This window comes from Oncorhynchus mykiss, chromosome 6, assembly GCF_057628025.1.
Source record: "Oncorhynchus mykiss isolate SJ-2025 chromosome 6, ASM5762802v1, whole genome shotgun sequence".
Taxonomy (NCBI): domain Eukaryota; kingdom Metazoa; phylum Chordata; class Actinopteri; order Salmoniformes; family Salmonidae; genus Oncorhynchus; species Oncorhynchus mykiss.
Window position 1 is genome coordinate 17,048,466 of NC_143027.1, and position 21,152 is coordinate 17,069,617.

Here is a 21,152-nt window from a genome sequence, read left to right on the forward strand (position 1 = left end):
ATGAATCCCCATGTCGCAAATATCTGTACACAATTCTTGGAAGCTGAAAATGTCCCAGTTCTTCCATGGCCTGCCTACTCACCAAACATGTCACCCATTGAGCATGTTTGAGATGCTCTGGGTCGACGTGTACGACAGCATGTTCCAGTTCCCACCAATATCCAAGAACTTTACACAGCCATTGAAGAGGAGTGGGACAACAATCCACAGGCCGCAATCAAACAGCCTGCGAAGGAGATGTGTCACTTTGCATGGGGCAAATGGTGGTCATCCTAGATACTGGGCGTGATCAGATTAATTGCAATTATTTGCTAAGTCCCTCTTTGCCATGCGAATGAACTGAATCCCCAAAAAACCTTTCCACTGATGTCACGCCCTGACCTTAGAGAGCTTTTTTATGTCTCTTTTTGGTTTGGTCAGGGTGTGATTTGGGTGGGCATTCTATGTCCTTTATTTCTATGATTTGTGTTTCTATGTGTTGGCCGGGTATGGTTCTCAATCAGGGACAGCTTTTTTTTGTCTCTGATTGGGAATCATACTTAGGTAGCCCTTTTTCCCTCCTTTCAGTGTGGGTAGTTGACTTTGTTAGAGGCATTATTGCCGAAGTTAAGCTTCACGGTTGTTTCCTTGTTTTGTTGGCTACATTTCTATAAATAAAATGAATATGTATGCTCACCACACTGTACTTTGGTCCACTTCTTACGACGCCCGTGACAACTGTATTTCAGCCCTGCCACAAAAGGACCAGCTGACATGTCAGTGGTTCTCTCGTTAATACAGGTGTGAGTGTTGAGGAGGACAAGGCTGGAGATCACTCTGTCATGCTGATTGAGTTCGAATAACAGACTGGAAGCTTCAAAAGGAGGGTGGTGCTTGGAATCATTGTTCTTCCTCTGTCAACCATGGTTACCTCCAAGGAAACACGTGCCGTCATCATTGCTTTGCACAAAAATGGCTTCACAGGCAAGGATATTGCTGCCAGTAAGATTGCATCTAAATCAACCATTTATCGGATCATCAAGAACTTCAAGGAGAGCTGTTCAATTGTTGTGAAAAAAGCTTCAGAGCACCCAAGAAAGTCCAGCAAGCGCCAGGACCATCTCCCAAAGTTGATTCAGCTGCGGGATCGGGGCACCACCAGGTATGGCAGCAGGCAGTTGTGAGTGCATCTGCACGCACAGTGAGGCAAAGACTTTTGGAGGATGGCCTGGAGTCAAGAAGGGCAGCAAAGAAGCCACTTCTCTCCAGGAAAAACATCAGGGATAGACTGGTATTCTTTAAAAGGTACAGGGATTGGACTGCTGAGGACTAGGGTAAAGTCATTTTCTCTGATGAATCCCCTTTCTGATTGTTTGGGGCATCCGGAAAAAAGCTTGTCCGGAGAAGACAAGGTGAGCGCTACCATCAGTCCTGTGTCATGCCAACATCAAAGCATCCTGAGACCATTCATGTGTGGGGTTGCTTCTCAGCCAAGTGAGTGGGCTCACTCACAATTTTGCCTAAGAACACAGCCATGAATAAAGAATGGTACCAACACATCCTCCGAGAGAAACTTCTCCCAACCGTCCAGGAACAGTTTAGTGATGAACAATGCCTTTTCCAGCATGATGGAGCACCTTGCCATAAGACAAAAGTGATAACTCAGTGGCTTGGGGATCAAAACATCGATATTTTGGGTCCATGGCCAGGAAACTCCCCAGACCTTAATCCCATTGAAAACCCACAAATTCTGACAAACTCCAAGCATTGATTATGCAAGAATGGGTTGCCATCAGAATGGGTTGCCATCAGAATGGGTTGCCATCAGAATGGGTTGCCATCAGAAGTTATTTGACAGCATGCCAGAGCGGATTTCAGAGGTCTTGAAAAAGAAGGGTCAACACTGCAAATATTGACTGTTTGCATCAACTTCATGTAATTGTCAATAAAAGCCTTTGACACTGACAAAAATATCTAAAGACACTGAAGCAGCAAACTTTGTGGAAATTAATATTTGTGTCATTTTCAAAACTTATGGCCACGACTGTACATGTGATGGAAGATTGCACTGCATATGTGATGGAAGAATGCACTGTGCATGCAGAGGGTTGCAATTCCATTGAATTGGGGATAGTTTAACCAAAATATGCCACAAGATCTAGAATTGCCTTGTGTATCCCACAAAAAAAATGTTTACTGTTATAAGCTAACTTTTTAAAATAAATTTAAGCAACATTCCCGGGCTTAACTTCCCCTGGAAAATTTCAGAAAGAATTTACCGGAAAGTTTCCGACCCTTTGCAACCCTACCTCTGACCTACCCTGAAGATGACCTCACCAGTTCCTTCACACAGTCAGAGGCCAGTCGACATTATTAATCCCAATCATAGTCAGCCAGTCAACATTGTTAAGACATTGTCTTTAAATCCAATCAGATCCAATCTGTGGAACTGCACTGACCGAAATAGGAAAAAGGAAGAGACATGTCAGAGGAGAGGAGAGGATAAGTGAAGAGAAGAGAGCCCACAGATTTTGACAGGACCACAGTCCACACACATTCCCAACTGCATTGGTGTGGATGGAGAGCCATGTACTGTATGGGAAGCTAGTGTTTAGCGCTGCTATTTACCCACCTGGAGAGATGTGTCTCCTCTCCTCTCTGGCTCTCTTGCTTGACTTAATTACAGTGAAAGAAGCTCCCGTGGGAGGGCTGCTGATATAACAGCTGGGAAACAGCAGCCTAATTATACCAGAGAAAAAACAAGCCTCACAAGAGCCTCACCTTTCCCAGCATGGACCACAGCCTACTGTCTTTTAATCTGCACGCACACACACACACACTATGATGTTCATAGCACTGTAAAAGGGCTGTATCAATCAAAAACCTTATTTTTTCATGTTGGTTTCCTAAAAATCTTGTAATTCCCTGAAAGGTGACGTAGACGATTACCACACTAACAACTTAATTTGAAGAATTCCCCAAGACCTCCAGTGGCATGACAACAGGCAGATGGAGATTATTGCTTGTGGTCATAGCCAAATGGGATGAAATCTTTCCCCTTTGGGAGCACAGGAGGGGGGCTGAAGCTACCAGGACTTATGTATAATTCATGACACAGGACAAAACTGGCCAAAGCTGCACATTTGTGACATCACAGTACCTCTACACCGGTAGGATAAATACACCATGGTGACATATCTAATCTAAACAGTTCTCATAACACACTGCAAACAATGTACCAAATTTAAGCCCTTTCTGTAATGTACTCCACTGCTGTGTTGTAACCTGCAGTGCTATTTTTAGTTTTGGATGTTTTTACATTGTAATGTAGGGCATTTCTGTTGAAAAATAGTACTGGTAAATAATCATTTGTGCTCATAGGATTGAGAGTGGCAGTGATGCCTCACTTCACATATGGACACTGTCTGTCTCCTCTCTTTGTCTTTCAAACTGTGTATAATTACATCAGAAGTGGGTCTGAGTTTTGTTGTTTTGCTTAGCTCCCTCCCTCCCTCCTTCACTCCCTCATTCTCTCCCTCATTCTCTCCACTCAGGTTAAAACCTCTTGGAACTACCCATCCTGGATCCGGGAGAATTGTCATCAACTACACTAATTAGCATAGCGCAACGGTCAAAGAATATTACTAGAAAATATTAATCTTCATGAAATCACAAGTGAAATATAATGAAACACAGCTTAGCCTTTTGTTAATCACCCTGTCATCTCAGATTTTGAAATTATGCTATACAGCCAAAGCAAGACAGGCGTTTGTGTAAGTTTATTGATAGCCTAGAATAGCATTATGTCCATCTAGCAGCAGGAAGCTTGGTCACGAAAATCAGAAAAGCAATCAAATTATTTGTTTACCTTTGACTCCCTGTTCCCTCCTCTCATTTAGTAATGCTACATGCAGTCTGCCCTGTTCCCAGCAATGGTACATACAGAGTCTGCTCTGCTCCCAGCACTGAATAAAAATGCAATGGCATCTCCTGTGGGCCTACATTGACAGATACAGTATTTGCTCTAAATCATTCATGAGCAGGAAAGCTTTTCCAAGGAAAGTCAACATACTCAATAGGGGGATGGCTTATTCTAAGCAATGAAGTTGCTTTTTAGTTAACTGTCCCTTTAATGTAACTTTTTTTGTTGACTCTCCCTTTTGTTAACTCTCACTATAATTGCAGGCACCTCTGAGCCACAGAGACGTGTAGAGATCGCTACGTATCAGTCCTCAAATGGAGCTTCCTGTGTTATACAGGCTATTGAGCGTTAGCGATCTCTATACATCTCTATGCTCTGAGAGCACCTGCAACCAATTTCCCTCATTAAATACCTGCTTTCCTTTGTCTTTTAGTTCAGTGCCAAACAAGCCATGCAGTTGTGAAGAACTCTCCTGCATTTATCCTTTTATTTCTGTTATCTGTGCATCACAGTATCCAGCCACACACAAGTCAATAATAGACATTGAATGGATTATGACTGAAAGAAGAAAATGAACGGGGGCATAGACTCTAAAATGCAACCTGACGTCGCTCTCCCTATCGTTGTCGTCTATCTGGGACACCTGCTTCTGTATCAGCACCTACCTCACCCAGTGCATTCAGAATAGGCAACCTGCTTTAACCATTTTTATTTAAAAAAAAAATTAAGTAGAGGCGTGGATTTAAAAAAAACAGGTGTGACCTGTGTGACCACCACACATCTCCTTCGCATAGAGTTGATCAGGCTGTTGATTGTGGCCTGTGGAATCTTGTCCCACTCCTCTTCAAAGGCTGTGCGATGTTGCTGGATATTGGGGGGGAACTGGAACACGCTGTCGTACACGTCGATCCAGAGCATCCCAAACATGCTCAATGGGTGACATGTCTGGTGAGTATGAAGGCCATGGAAGAACTGGGATATTTTCAGCTTCCAAGAATTGTGTACAGATCCTTGCGACATGGGGGCCGTACATTATAATGCTGTGAGGTGATGGCGGCAGATGAATGGCGTGACAATGGGCCTCAGGATCTCATGACGGGATCTCTGTGCATTCAAATTGCTCGATAAAACGCAATTGTGTTCGTTGTCCATAGCTTATGCCTGCCCATACCATAACCCCACCATGGGGCAGTCTGTTCACAATGTTGACTTCAGCTAACCACTCGCTGCCATACGAGCTGTCTTCTATCTGCCCAGTACAGTTGAAACCGGGATTCATCTGTGAAGAGCACACTTCAAGCGTGCCAGTGGCCATTGAAGGGGAGCATTTGCCCACTGAAGTCGGTTATGATGCCGAACTGCAGTCAGTTCAAGACCCTGGTGAGGACAACGAGCATGCAAATGAGCATCCCTGAGATGGTTTCTGAAAGTTGTACAGAAATTCTTCAGTTGCGCAAATCCACAGTTTTATTGGCTGTCCGGGTGGCTGGTCTCTGACGATCCTGCAGGGGAAGAAGCCGGATGTGGAGGTCCTGGGCTGGCGTGGTTACACGTGGTCTGCGTTTGTGAGGCCGGTTGGTCATACTGCCAAATTCTCTAAAATGACGTTGGAGGTGGCTTATGGTAGAGAAATTAACATTTAATTTCCTGGCAACAGCTCTGGTGGACATTCCTGCAGTCAGTATGCCAATTACACGCTCCCTCAAACTGCACACTTTAGTGGTCTTTTGTCCCCAGCACAAGGTGCACCCATGTAATGATCATACTGTTCAATTAGCTTTTTGTTATGCCACACCTGTCAGGTAGGTGAATTATCTTGGCAAAGAAGAAATACTCAATAATGGGGACATGCACAAAATGCTATAGAAATAAGATTTTTGTGCATATGGAAAATTCTTGGGATCTTATTTCAGCTCATGAAACATGGGACCAACACTTTACATGTTGCGTTTATATTTTTGTTCAGTGTATATCCAATATTTTTTTCTGACTTTCCACACTCAGTTTTACATGTGACCCATATAAGATTTGCTCATTCACACTGATGTTGTCTCTGAAGTAGCACACATGTACAATGCTAATTTCCTATCACCTTCCATTGGATGACACTTAAAATCTGACTGCCTGTCTGGACTCCCTGTGGCCTCTAAAGATCCCTTATCAATCATTGTGAGAGACAGAGTGTTAGGCTCGATGTCGCAACCTGGCTCATGCTATCTCTAATTATCCCCCTTTCAATTTGCCAAAATCCATCCTAACCTCTCCACTACCACAGCCAATGTGAGGTTTGCAATCTGGCACAAAGAAAGCTGCGGTGAGCATTACCCAGGTGGATGCTACATATTGCTGCATGTTTAGTTGTAAATGTGATGATCATAATTACCATTGGTGATATTTAGGATGTTAAGTGACTTGTCACTAAACACAAAGACAGATGCTCAAATCAGTGAGTAAGTCTATGGCTATATGACAATTGATCAGCAGAAGTTGCAGATAACACAGTTTCAAAATGTACATAGTATGCTTTGTGATCATTATTTGACCTGTGAAGTTCTCCATGGGTTCCAAAATATTATTTGCCATTTTGTTGCAGTTCTACAGTTCACAGTTTCTGTCCCCATGTAGTACAGCCCAGCTGGACAAATTATACATCTGTTTATTCTACAATCAAGCCAGCTGGTTGCCCACAGCAACATTGCCAGCCTCTCTTAGACCCTTGTCAGCACCACCCCCCCAAAAAACTGAGCTTACACATAAACACATAAAATAAATAAATAAATAAAATAAATAAAATAAATAAATAAAACAAGCTTATAACTTTACAGGATACAAAATACTACAAAGAAATGTGAATGTAGCCCTATACCATTCACATGCGCTCATGATAGTGCACCTCGCATAGCCCCATAGTCTAGTGTGTCCGTTTAAACAATGTTGGTTATAAGTTAGTGATGGGGCGTGGGAAATCGTTAGTTGCATACAGTATGTAAATATTTTGGGAAGATAATGCTTGACTCCAAGTATCGATTTGTAAAAATATGTATTTTTTTAAAGTCTACCTAGTCGGCTGTACCTGCGCCAAAAATCTGGTATTTTGCATCCCATAGCTTCTCCATCTTCTTTTTAAATTGCCAACATGTTTTCAGCACTTATTTCCATGACTGATCACAACTCATGTTCTCATGCTATCTCCTGTCCCTCTGCAGCAGACATACAGTATAGTGAGCAATTTGTTTGGAACATCAAATCCCAATTAAACCACAGTATCCAATTGCAATACATAGAATAGTAATTAATATCAGTACCTAGTATCTCTTCCACAAACACAATACAAATGTAATCTAATAATATTGTTTGAAAATCAAACACATTTTTATTTAGTTAAATAACCAGAGATAGACTTAGTGGGTTTTAGTATGCAACCGTTAGGTAATAAATAACTGTATTGATGCAGAAACCTGTGAAACATTGTCCAATGTACGAATGATCAATTACCTGATGATTTTGAGGATAAAGTATTTTCTGATTTGTTTCAGTGTATTTCTGCTGCTAAAAATAAATAAATATAGTAATATTAAATTAATATATTTCATATTTATATAAAATTATTTTTGATATACTGAAGTTATTATATTCTATTGGTGCATTTATGGAGACAGTGATTCCACACAATTAACTGTTTTTAAGTCTTGTTTACATTTTTCACTATAATAAAAAGTACTAAAAGTCGGTTTCAACTCTTCTGTCCTGAGTTGTCTCATAGAAAAGGTACATTGTCATGCCATCATTGTCCTACCATTAGCTCGAGGTAAAAGGATCAGATACCCTACCCACATCCCAATGAACAACTCCTTCCATGTCAATTTTCTGTTATTGAGACAACACTTCAAAGTTTAGGCTTATTGTAAAAATCATGAACCTGAAACTTACCAGAGTACAGAACCTCTCCGGGGGATTGCCGCAAGTGATGCCAAGGGGATCCACCGTAATTTGCATGAACTCCTTCATAGCCGTGGGTTTGGGCTGGCATGCGTAAAACTCCCATGTCTGTCCATTATCCATACTAACCAGACTCTTGCATATGTCATACTGGCCAAGTGTCAAAGTCACAAAGTGCAGAAGAAAGACCACCTGTGAGAGCATGGCACTCGTAGAGACCACATCCATCGTCCAAGACCGAGTGTCCGGAGGGAGGCAAGATGTGCCACCGTCGGTCCACACACAGAGAGGATCAGCTTCGAATCCGTTTTGTTTTCATGTTGAGACACCTGCCGCTTGTAGGATACAACTTAACTCTGCTGGATGTCTATACAAATCTAGGCCTATGCCTTCCCAAATAAACTACATGTACTTCAGTTTCGAAATATGTGTTGTCCTACGTTGAAATTACATCAATGAAAGCATTCCTTTAAAGTATAGTTAGTTGCACTTTAAAATGAGCCTGTTGTGTTTGATATTGGTGACATGCAAATCTTGCTCAGATCAAACAACTTTGGCACTCCAGGCAAGTCACAGTAAAAGCAGTCGCATGTCCATGAGTAGCCTATACCATTTAGAATATCCCCGCGGTCCACTCAGAAGCTCCCTCTTGGTGAGTTTAATGTCATTCAAATGATGGGTTTACATGCTCCATTTTTGGCTATATTGAGAAGGAGAAAAGACAATTTGTTTAACACACACTGGACGATAAACGTGGTTTCCACGTGAAATAGATGTTGAATTGATGTATGTGCCCAGTGGGCAGCTTATTGGGGGGAGAATTGCCACTCACATTTTCAACAAAATAAGGCACACTAAAACTCTACTGTAGGCTACTGCTACTTCTTTATTGTTATTATTGTTATTATTATTTATTTTTACGACAACTAACAACCATCAATCTTTAATTAGATAAACTTGAACATATTTGAAACCCTTTATAATACATATCGGTGTAGACCTAAATCTGAAATATTGTAGCCTTTCACTTTGTTTTCACAACCAATTCATATTCATAAGACGACCATAATTGATGCATTTTCCTAACTCAAATGCAAGTTCAAAAAGTTATCCAACGTCCCCACAGAAGGATGACTGTTGAACTCATATACTCTGCCATTAGAGGTAACGGAACTGTCGACCATTTCTCCCAGGCAAATGGAGACATACCTAGGCTACACTTTGCAAATAAACACGCTAGAAATGTCGCATTGTGACTAATTCTATAAACTTTGAAAATGTTTGGACTCCCATAGGTGGGGGGCGGATGTTCTCAACTTTGACACTACAGCCTATGTCAAACCTCTAAAGCTCTCTGAAGTGTATTTATGATTCCAAATGTATAAAGGTAATATGAAATACGAAATATGTGGCTAGTCATTACTGCATGATTGCAAGCATTGTTCATTTTGACGGCGTAATTCGTTTTTAATAGAAACATAAATAAGCACCATCAATTCCTCGTGTTCTAGGTAGAACTCGAATAGCACGGCACTTACCAAATTGTTCCGAGAAGGTAGGAATGTTCATATTCTGCCATGGGTGCAACCCTTTGCAAAAGTGTTGTCAGCATTCGGAAGCCTGCCGTTGCACCTTGGTTCGTCGTTAAAAAGCAGCTTAACGTCACTGTATTTAACTGTATTCCCTTCAGTAAGAGGATTAGATGAGATGCTCTCCCCTTCTGTTTGTTTCTCTTCTGTTTGATACTTTTGAGGAAAGCAGTGCGTTGTTATGATGATACCGACTACATCCCGTACGCGCAATAGATTACTTCTAAATATATCATATTTCAATACTTTTTCAGGAATGGCATTGCGTCTGTTCATGTTCCCCTACTTTTTACGATATCAGTTTTGTCCTACGCGCTCAAGGGCAGAAGGAAATAGCTTAATTTCTCTCTCTCTCTCTCTCGACCTCACTTTCCCCATGCATTAACACACTATCTTATTTCAAAAATCCCTACTGCTCTTGTTCCCCTGCGCTCTTTTCGTCTCCATATTTGGCTATCAGAATCTGATCTGCAAACTACGTGTTTGTGAAGAGGGTGCGCAACTTCATCTACCGCCCAGTAATATAACCATCCCATGAGTCGATCGGGCTACCTGTCCTGCTTAAAGGAACAGCTCAAACGAGTCACTCAAGGCAGATATGGATATCTAGTTTTCACTCAGCAATAGACTAACGCAAATTGTTTTACATTTAAACAACTTGAAGTTCCTTTATGGCTCTTGAAAAGTATAGTCTATGCATTCTAAACAGTCTAGGCCTGTAGCCTAAAACTCTAGAGGAATATGTAGGCTAGCTTATGCTTTTTTATTGTTGACAATTGCATTAATGAATAATTAAGATGGACAGTAAAACGAAAAAGTAGCTTAACCCTAAAGGTGCGACTTTAGGATATAGGTGTAATTCAAGTAATAGCATCAAGCAAAGGGGAGCTTCTTACTTATTAAGGAACACTAAGTTGAGCTGTCCATGGTCCTGATGGTCACACACTCTTTATTTGTTGCTGTAAATTTAACCTTGATTTAACTAGGCAAGTCAGTTTAAAAACAACGTCTTATTTACAATGACAGCCTACCCTGGCCGACGCTGGACCAATTGTGCACCGCCCTATGGGGCTCCCAATCACGGCCGGATGTGATACAGCCTGGATTCGAACCAGGGACTGAGATGCAGCGCCTCAGACCGCTGCGCCACTTGGGAGCAGAGGAAAGCAATGAGAGCCTACACATTTCTACATTTCACATGAAGCCAACTTATTGTCACAGGCAGGCAGAAACACAATGTTTGTAGACAGAAAACTTAGCAATGATTAACAAAACATTGATTAAGGGGGAAATGTTATACCTGTTGTTGGCAAATGAGAGCAAAAGTGTGGGCATATGGGAAGAGAGAACTACAATTCCCTTGCTACATGCATTCCAAATCAATGACGTTGTTTATGCGACGTACAGTCCCAGCGTGTGGAAAAAATGGCGGACGCAATGAACGTCGGTGTGAATTTAGAAGCATTTTCTCAAGCAATAAATGCTATTCAGGCACTTCGTTCGAGTGTAACAAGGGTTTTTGACTCTCTGAAAGATGGGATGAAAAACAAAGAAACCCTTGAAGGACGCGAAAAGGTTTTTATTACCGAGTTTCAAGATAACCTGCAGTCTGTGAATCGCGACTTGAAGTGAGTAACGTTAGCCGTAGCGAGCTGTAAACACAAGAAAATGCGAAATATTTGCTGTTAACAGACAGCGAGCTGTTTAGTTATAGTCCGTGAGGAATGTACTGTTGAAGTAGAAATGGTGTGCGTGTATATATGTAACGTTAGCTTGTGTGTGTGCTCAAGAGCTATTAATAATAATGTATTTTATATAGCGCTTTTCGTTACAAAAATTCTCAAAAACGCATAATAGCAACTAGCTAGCTAACTAACCCCAGCACACTGGCAAGTCTTGCATGCACACTTCAAGTGCTTTCCATTACATGGTGATTGTCAATTGCTATGTTTCCATTCAATTGGCGACATTTTTTTATGCAAATATTCTAAAATCAGCATAAAAAGAATATGCGTATTTTCCCACCAGAGATGTCTTTGCATCAAATTGACTTGTTGCAGATAAAAGGCTGTGTGTGATGATGTAGTTAACATAAAAAAAACTATTGGGGTTATATTCCCATCTACTGATTAAAAAAAATACAAGTTAAATGGGTTTCCATTTAACCAGCCTGAATTCGTCTACACACAATACCCCATAATTACAAAATGAAAACATGTTTTTAGACTTTTTTTGCAAATAAAATTAAATGGGTTTCCATCACGTTTTCAACTCTACTGATGAATGTTCCATTATATAGCGAGTGCCCACTCTGCAATTGGCACGTGCGCTGTGGCCAACAGCGCCATATAGCCTACATGATGAGATGAAATTATTATGGACAAAAGAGTGAGATTTATTTTTATTTGTCAAATGGCAGCAAGCAACGATCATCATGTTGTTTTTTTCACCTTTATTTAACAGGTAGGCTAGTTGAGAACAAGTTCTCATTTACAACTGCGACCTGGCCAAGATAAAGCAAAGCAGTGCGACACAAACAACAACACAGAGTTACACATGGAATAAACAAACATACAGTCAATAATACAATAGAGAAAGTCTATATACAGTGTGTGCAAAAGGAGGTAGGATAAGGGGGGTGAGGCAATGACTTTCGTGACCAGTGAGCTGAGATAAGGTGGGGCTTTACATGGCAACTACTTATAGATGACCTGGAGCCAGTGGGTCAGCCAACGAGAGCATACAGGTCACAGTGGTGGGTAGTATATGGGGCTTTGGTGACAAAACGGATGGCACTGTGATAGACTGTATCCAGTTTGCTGAGTAGAGTGTTGGAGGCTATTTTGTAAATGACATTGCTGAGTCAAGGATCGGTAGGATAGTTAGTTTTACTAGGGTATGTTTGGCAGCATGAGTGAAGGAGGCTTCGTTGCGAAATAAGAAGCCGATTCTAGATTTAATTTTGGTTTGGAGATGCTTTATGTGAGTCTGGAAGGAGAGTTTACAGTCTAACCAGACACCTAGGTATTTGTAGTAGTCCACATATTCAGGACCGTCCAGAGTAGTGCAGTTATTTAGTTTTGCTTGCATTTAAGAGCAGTTGGAGGCCACGGAAGGAGAGTTGTATGGCATTGAAGCTCATCTGGAGGTTAGTTAACACAGTGTCCAAAGAAGGGCCAGAAGTATACAGAATGGTGTCATCTGAATAAGACCCCCAATGTTTATTGGAAAGGAGCATCAAGCTCATCACTGTGCACTTTCACCACACTGAAGTTCATCACAATTTATTTAATCTGTAGCCTAATAAACTGCATGCTTTCCCAACGAGTCTAGTGGGAGGACCACACAACATGTCATCGTGTGACTCCAAGTTTACTTTGTTATGATGGTTATTATCAATATTTGCGCATAAGCTTTCCAGCAACATTTCTCACATAATTAATTTTACAGACACAGAAAGATCTCACCCTGTCTAGCATATTCTGTTTTGTAGACATTTGGAAAGTTTACCAACAAAAATTCTGTTTCCATCATGCCTGTCATGACATTTTGTATCTGACTTACTTTACTCACATAAAAAGGTTGGATGGAAACCTGGTTGAATGTAAAACATTTGTTGCGCTCGCTAGATACTGTTGACGTGAAGGACTCTAACATACAGTGGGGCAAAAAAGTATTTAGTCAGCTCCCAATTGTGCAAGTTCTCCCACTTAAAAAGATGAGAGGCATGTAATTTTCATCATAGGTACACTTCAACTTTGACACAAAATGAGAGAAAAAAATCCAGAAAATCACTGTAGGATTTTTAATGAATTTATTTGCACATTGTGGTGGAAAATAAGTATTTGGTCAATAACAAAACTTTATCTCAATACTTTGTTATATACCCTTTGTTGGCAGTGACAGAGGTCAAATGTTTTCTGTAAGTCTTCACAAGGTTTTCACACACTGTTTCTGGTATTTTGGCCCATTCCTCCATGCAGATCTCCTCTAGAGCAGTGATGTTTTGGGGCTGTTGTTGGGCAACACAGACTTTCAACTCCCTCCAAAGATTTTCTATGGGGTTGAGATCTGGAGACTGGCTAAGGCCACTCCAGGACCTTGAAATGCTTCTTATGAAGCCACTCCTTCGTTGCCCGGGCGGTGTGTTTGGGATCATTGTCATGCTGAAAGACCCAGCCACGTTTCATCTTCAATGCCCTTACTGATGGAAGGAGGTTTTCACTCAAAATCTCACGATACATGGCCCCATTCTTTCCTTTACACAGATCAGTCGTCCTGGTCCCTTTGCAGAAAAACAGCCCCAAAGCATGATGTTTCCACCCCCATGCTTCACAGTTGGTATGGTGTTCTTTGCATGCAACTCAGCATTCTTTGACCTCCAAACACGACGAGTTGAGTTTTTACCAAAAAGTTCTATTTTGGTTTCATCTGACCATATGACATTCTCCCAATCTTCTTCTGGATCATCCAAATGCTCTCTAGCAAACTTCAGACGGGCCTGGACATGTACTGGCTTAAGCAGGGGGACACGTCTGGCACTGCAGGATTTGAGTCCCTGGCGGCATAGTGTGTTACTGATGGGAGGCTTTGTTACTTTGGTCCCAGCTCTCTGCAGGTCATTCACTAGGTCCCCCCATGTGGTTCTGGGATTTTTGCTCACCGTTCTTGTGATCATTTTGACCCCACGGGGTGAGATCTTGCGTGGAGCCCCAGATCGAGGGAGATTATTAGTGGTCTTGTATGTCATCCATTTCCTAATAATTGCTCCCACAGTTGATTTCTTTAAACCAAGCTGCTTACCTATTGCAGATTCAGTCTTCCCAGCCTGGTGCAGGTCTACAATTTTGTTTCTGGTGTCCTTTGACAGCTCTTTGGTCTTGGCCATAGTGGAGTTTGGAGTGTGACTGTTTGAGGTTGTGGACAGGTGTCTTTTATACTGATAACAAGTTCAAACAGGTGCCATTAATACAGGTAACGAGTGGAGGACAGAGGAGCCTCTTAAAGGTCTGTGAGAGCCAGAAATCTTGCTTGTTTGTAGGTGACCAAATACTTATTTTCCACCATAATTTGCAAAAAGATTCATTAAAAATCCTACAATGTGATTTTCTGGATTTCCTTTTCTCATTTTGTCTGTCATAGTTGAAGTGTACCTATGATGAAAATTACAGGCCTCTCTCATCTTTTTAATTGGGAGAACTTGCACAATTGGTGGCTGACTAAATATTTGTTTTCCTCACTGTAAATGTTATTCTCCCAAAAAGGAATATGCCGAAAAATCAAGATTTTTTTTTGTGGACCACTTTGCATATTTAGCAATGCTGTAGAACCATGCACCCCCCCCCCCCCCCCCCAAAAAAAAACAGATTTAAAAAAACAAACTGTTGCAAAAGTATAAATTACATTAGATTTGTAAAATATTAACAGGAAAGCACTTTTAATTGAAAATATTGGGCATTTGCTATGTGCGCTGTTTTCTTTGGATAGTCTTGTAAATCTTAGATGATTAATATAAATTATTTCTTGGCTCCATTGTGGTGAATCTATACTGTTGTCTTTTTATTGATGTGTTAAAGGGAACAACAAGCCTATTCTAACAGCTGCTATTCTATGTACTTGCGTAGTGAATTGGAACGCCTCAGTACGCTGGTTGGCAGACCTTCAGAGAGTCATCCCCTTCACAACAGTGGCCTGCTGAGTCTGGACCCAGTTCAGGACAAGACTCCGCTGTACAGTCAGCTCCTTCAGGCTTACAAGTGGTCTAACAAGGTAGGCTAAGCTTTTCTACTGGGCTACAAAATATAAGGCCTGTATTCAGTCGTAGTGCGTACTGGATTTTCTGCAATGCAGTTTCTTTCATGCTGTGTGAAATATTGGAATCTTGTGGACTATTTCCTCGGATGTCAATGTGAAGCCCCTCCATCCTTAAAAATATTTGTTTGTATCCCATCTATTATCCCAATTTTAGACATTGTAAACTCATTGATAAAGTAGCTCCCGTTTCCTCTGTGATACGCTTCCTGTGCATTAGCTAAAGACCTACAATGACATGCTAGCATCTCTGTTAGCCACAAAAACACCTGACCACCCTATTGTTGCGAAATTGTTACGTTTTTAAAGCATAGGCTGCTGGTTCTCGCTGTTTATTATTTATGCATAGTCACCTTACAAATTATCTTGGCTAACCTGTGTCCCCACACATTGACTCGGTACCGGTTCCCCCTGTATATAGCCTCGTTATAATGTACATTTGTTGTTACTTTTTGATTGATTAGATTTATTTTTTACTTTAGTTTATTTAGTAAATATTTTATTAACTCTATTTATTGAACGGCATTGTTGGTTAAGGGCTTGTAAGTAAGCATTTCACAGTAAGGTTGTAACAAAGAACTTTCTTCTGAAACTCATCAGTCTATTCTTGTTCTGAGAAATGAAGGCTATTCCATGCGAGAAATTGCCAAGAAACTGAAGATCTCGTACAACGCTGTCTACTACTCTTCACAGAAAAGCAGCCCCGGGGCACAACTGAGCAAGAAAACAAGTATATTAGTGTCTAGTTTGAGAATCAGACACCTCACATATCCTCACCTGGCAACTTCATTAAATAGTACCCGCAAAACACCAGTCTCAACGTCAACAGTGAAGATGCGACTCTGAGATGCTGGCCTTCTAGGCAGAGTTGCAAATGTAACAGTACAAATTTAAACCGTCCCCTCGCCCATACCCGGGCGCGAACTAGGGACCTTCTGCACACATCAACAGTCACCCTCGAAGCATCGTTACCCATCGCTCCACAAAAGCCGCATTGAAACGCTATTTAGCGCCCACGCTAACTAAGCTAGCCGTTTCACATCCGTTACACAAAGAAAAAGCCATATCTCAGACTGGCCAATAAAAAGAAAAGATTAAGATGGGCAAAAGAACACGGACACTGGACAGAGGAAGACTGGAAAGAAGTGTTATGGATAGACTAAGTTTGAGGTGTTCAGATCACAAAGAAGAACATTTGTGAGAAGCAGAAAAAATGAAAAGATGCTAGAGGAGTGCTTGACGCCATCAGTCAAGCATGGTGGAGGCAATGTGATGGTCTGGGGGTGCTTTGTTGGTGGTAAAGTGGGAGATTTGTACAGGGGTAGAAGGGATCTTGAAGAAGGAAGGCTGTCACTCCATTTTGCAACACCATGCCATACCCTGTGGACGGCTCTTAATTGGAGCCAATTTCCTCCTACAACAGGACAATGACCCAAAGCACAGCTCCAAACTATGCAATAACTATTTAGGAAAGAAGTCAGCTGGTATTCTGTCTATAATGGAGTGGTCAGCACAGTCACCAGATCTCAACCCTATTCAGCTGTTGTGGGAGCAGCTTGACCGTACGTAAGAAGTGCCCATCAAGCCAATCCAACTTGTGGGAGTTGCTTCAGGAAGCATGGGGTGAAATCCCTTCAGATTTCCTCAAGAAATTGACAATTAGAATGCCAAAGGTCTGCAAGGCTTTAATTGCTGCAATGGAGGATTCATTGACGATAGCAAAGTTTGAAGGACACAATTACTATTTAAATTAAAAAATAATTATTTATAACCTTGTCAATGTCTTGACTATATTTCCTATTCATTTTGCAAATATTTTCATGTATGTTTTCATGTGTCAAATCGGAGGGCCTGTTGTTCGGACCTCTGGCAGTCTCTATGGGGGTGCCACAGGGTTCAAATCTCGGGCCAACTCTTTTCTCTGTATATATTAATGATGTCGCTCTTGCTGCTGGTGATTCTCTGATCCACCTCTACGCAGACAACACCATTCTGTATACATCTGGCCCTTCTTTGGACACTGTGTTAACAAACCTCCAAACGAGCTTCAATACCATACATCACTCCTTCCCTGGTCTCCAACTGCTTTTAAATGCTAGTAAAACTAAATGCATGCTCTTCAACCGATTGCTGCCCGTGCCCGCCCGCCTAACATCACTACTCTTGACGGTTCTGACTTAGAATATGTAGATAACTACAAATACCTAGGTGTCTGGTTAGACTGTAAACTCTCCTTCCAGACTCACATTAAGCATCTACAATCAAAAATGTAATCTAGAATCGGCTTCCAATTTTGTAACAAAGCCTCCTTCACTCATGCTGCCAAACATACCCTTTTAAAACGGACTATCCTACCGATCCTTGACTTCGGCAATGTCTTTTACAAAATAGCCTCCAACACTACTCAACAAATTGGAAGCAGTCTATCACAGTGCCATCCATTTCGTCACCAAAGCATCCTAAATACTATCCACCACTGCGACCTGTATGCTCTCGTTGGCTGGCCCTCGCTATATATTCATTGCCAAACCCACTGGCTCCAGGTTATCTTTTAGTCTTTGCTAGGTAAAGCCCCGCCTTATCTCAGCTCACTGGTCACCATAGCAACACCCAACCGTAGCATGCGCTCCAGCAGGTATATTTCACTGGTCATCCCCAAAGCCTTTGGCCACCTTTCCTTCCAGTTCTCTGCTGCCAATGACTGGAACGAATTTCAAAAATCACTGAAGCCGGAGACCCAACTACCTCATCCCCATATTGTTATTTTTTTGCTCTTTTGCACCCCAGTATCTCTACTTGCACATCATCATCATCTGCACAGCTATCACTCGTGTTAATCCAAATTGTAATTATTTTGCCTCTATGACCAATTTATTGCCTTACCTCCCTAATCTTACTACATTTGCAGACATTGTACGTAGATTTTTCTAATGTGATATTGACTGTATGTTTGTTTATATGTAACTTTATTATGTAACTCTTGTTTTTGTCGCACTGATTTGCTTTATCTTGGCCAGGTCGTAGTTGTAAATGTGAACTTGTTCTCGACTGGTCTACCTGATTAAATAAAGGTGAAATAAATAAATGGAAAACAAGGACATTTCTAAGTTACCCCAAACTTTTGAACGGTAGTGTATCTAGCTTATTTTTATTTCAGGGTGACTGTTGCCTTTATTTCGCACTGGAAAGGGTGCTCACTAAGTCACCATTGTGGACTAATATTGTTTTAGAAATACGATTTTTATGTATCACTGTGACAGTTTTCTGACCATGTTCTGGAGTTCTTGTGATGGAGCCAGTCACAATGTTTGATGTAGCCTAATATAAAAGTCCAGGGCTCTCCTGTTGAGAATGCACAGATGTCTCCCACTCCAGTATCTGATACACTTGTGCATGAAGTGATCTTGAACCCCATGTCCCCATTTTCAATGTCCATTTTCATTGGGGTACTTTGGCTTCCTTTGATCACTTGGCTTTCACAAGAAAATAACTCAATGAACGTTATTTCCCTTACACACGACTCCCTCCTAGTGCTCTTATATAGATAAGAGAACGCAATGTAGCGTATCTTCATTAAGGAAGATGCATTGCCTTCATCAAGTATTCATACCCCTTGACTTATTCCTCATTTTGTTGTTATAGCCTGAATTCAAAATGTATTAAATAACAGTTTTTCACCCATCTACACATAATACCCCATAATGACAAAGTGAAAACATGTTTTTAGAATTTTTTTTTCAAATATATTGAAAATGAAATACAGAAATATCTCATTTAAATAAGTATTCACACCCCTGAGTCAATACATGTTGCAATCACCTTTGGCAGCAATTACAGCTGAGAGTCTTTCTGCCTAAGTCTGTAGAGCTTTCTACACCTTGGATTGTACAATATTTGCCCATTTTATTATTTTCAAAGTCTTTAAGCTCGGTTGAATTGGTTGTTGATCATTGCTACACAGCCATTTTCAAGTCTTGCCATAGATTTTTAAGCCGATTTAAGTCGAGTAACTAGACCGCTCAGGGACATTCAATGTTGTATTGGTAAGCAACTCCAGTGTAGATTTGGCCTGTTTTAGGTTATTGTCCTGGTGAAAGGTGAATTCATCTCCCAGTGTCTGACTGAACCAGATTTCCGGCTAGGATTTTGCCTGTGCTTAGCTCCATTCAGCTTATTTTTTCTCCCTGAAAAACTCCCCCGTCCTTAACGATTACAAGCGATTACATAACATGATGCAGCCACCACTATTTTTGAAAATATGGAGAGTGATTCTCTGTAATGTATTGGATTTGCCCCAAACATAACACTTTGTATCCAAGACAAAAAGTAAGCTGCTTTGCCACGTTTTTGCTGATTTATACTGAACAAAAATATAAACGCAACATGCAACAATTTCAAGATTCTGAGTTATAGTTCATTTAAGGAAATCAGTCAATTTAAGTAAATAAATTAGGCCCTAATCTATAGATATCACATGGCTGGGCAGGGGCGCAGCCATGGGTGGGTCTGGGAGAGCCACTTGGGAGCCAGGCCCAGCCAATCAGAATGGGATTTTCCCCACAAAAGGCTGTTTATTACAGACAGAAATGCTCCTCAATTTCATCAGCTGTCCGGGTGGCTGGTCCTAGACGATCCCGCAGGTGAAGAAGCCGGATGTGGAGTACTTGGCTGGCGTGGTTACAAGTGGTCTGAGGTTTTTAGTCCGTTTCTACGTCCTGCCAAATTCTCTAAGATGGCTTACAGTAGAGAATTGAACATTCACATGGTGCACCTGTGTAATGATCATGCTGTTCAATCAGCTTCTTGATATGCTACATCTGTGGATGGATTAACTTGGCAAAGGAGAAATGCTCACTAACAGGGACATAAACAAATGAATGGCTTCTGCCACCTGCAAGTTATTTAATTTAAGGGAAAATGTGGTCAGTGTGGAATTATGCAATTCTGATATTAAAAAAATAGATGTATCGATATAAATAAATCTATTTTTATAACAATCTTTTATCTATCATATTATATCTTTCAATAATTGTAATGTTTGATATCAATAATTCTAATTATTCAGTGTTTAATATATATTTTTGGAATATGTTATTGATAATTACATTTTGATATAAAAAAAATAGAATTACTGATATAAACATTCAAATTGTTGATATTGAAAATGATATTGAAATCAAGAAATACAGTTATTGATACAGTGGGGCAAAAAAGTATTTAGTCACCAATTGTGCAAGTTCTCCCACTTAAGATGAGAGGCCTATAATTTTCATCATAGGTACACTTCAACTCTGACAGACAAAATGAGAGTAAAAAATCCAGAAAATCACATTGTAGGATTTTTAATGAATTTATTTGCAAATTATGGTGGAAAATAAGTATTTGGTCACCTACAAACAAGCAAGATTTCTGGCTCTCACAGACCTGTAACTTCTTCTTTAAGAGGCTCCTCTGTCCTCCACTCGTTACCTGTATTAATGGCACCTGTTTGAACTTCTGTTTGAACCTCAAACAGTCACACTCCAAACTCCACTATGGCCAAGACCAAAGAGCTGTCAAAGGACACCAGAAACAAAATTGTAGACCTGCACCAGGCTGGGAAGACTGAATCTGCAATAGGTAAGCAGCTTGGTTTGAAGAAATCAACTGTGGGAGCAATTATTAGGAAATGGAAATCATACAAGACCACTGATAATCTCCCTCGATCTGGGGCTCCACGCAAGATCTCACCCCGTGGGGTCAAAATGATCACAAGAACGGTGAGCAAAAATCCCAGAACCACACGGGGGGGACGTAGTGAATGACCTGCAGAGAGCTGGGACCAAAGTAACAAATCCTACCATCAGTAACACACTATGCCGCCAGGGACTCAAATCCTGCAGTGCCAGACGTGCCCCCCCCCCCCCCCCCCC

General features: G+C 41.0%; 2 protein-coding genes across 6 annotated transcripts in view; one reads left to right on the forward strand and one right to left on the reverse strand.

Annotated features, from left to right (window-relative positions):
* Positions 1-10,402, reverse strand: part of ntng2a (netrin g2a) — a 74,443-nt gene extending 64,041 nt beyond the window's left edge. For all 4 annotated transcript variants that reach the window (XM_021605360.3, XM_090237066.1, XM_090237068.1 and 1 more), the window contains exons 1-2: positions 9,379-10,402; positions 7,832-8,540 (exon numbers count right to left, since the gene is read on the reverse strand). In XM_021605360.3, the coding sequence (XP_021461035.1) occupies positions 7,832-8,068 (237 nt within the window). In that variant the 5' untranslated portion in view covers positions 8,069-8,540; positions 9,379-10,402. The remainder of the gene's footprint in view (positions 1-7,831; positions 8,541-9,378) is intronic.
* A 432-nt stretch (positions 10,403-10,834) lies between these two features.
* med27 (mediator complex subunit 27) overlaps positions 10,835-21,152 on the forward strand; it is a 90,926-nt gene continuing 80,608 nt past the window's right edge. For both annotated transcript variants that reach the window (XM_021605362.3, XM_021605363.3), the window contains exons 1-2: positions 10,835-11,057; positions 15,054-15,198. In XM_021605362.3, the coding sequence (XP_021461037.1) occupies positions 10,855-11,057; positions 15,054-15,198 (348 nt within the window). In that variant the 5' untranslated portion in view covers positions 10,835-10,854. The remainder of the gene's footprint in view (positions 11,058-15,053; positions 15,199-21,152) is intronic.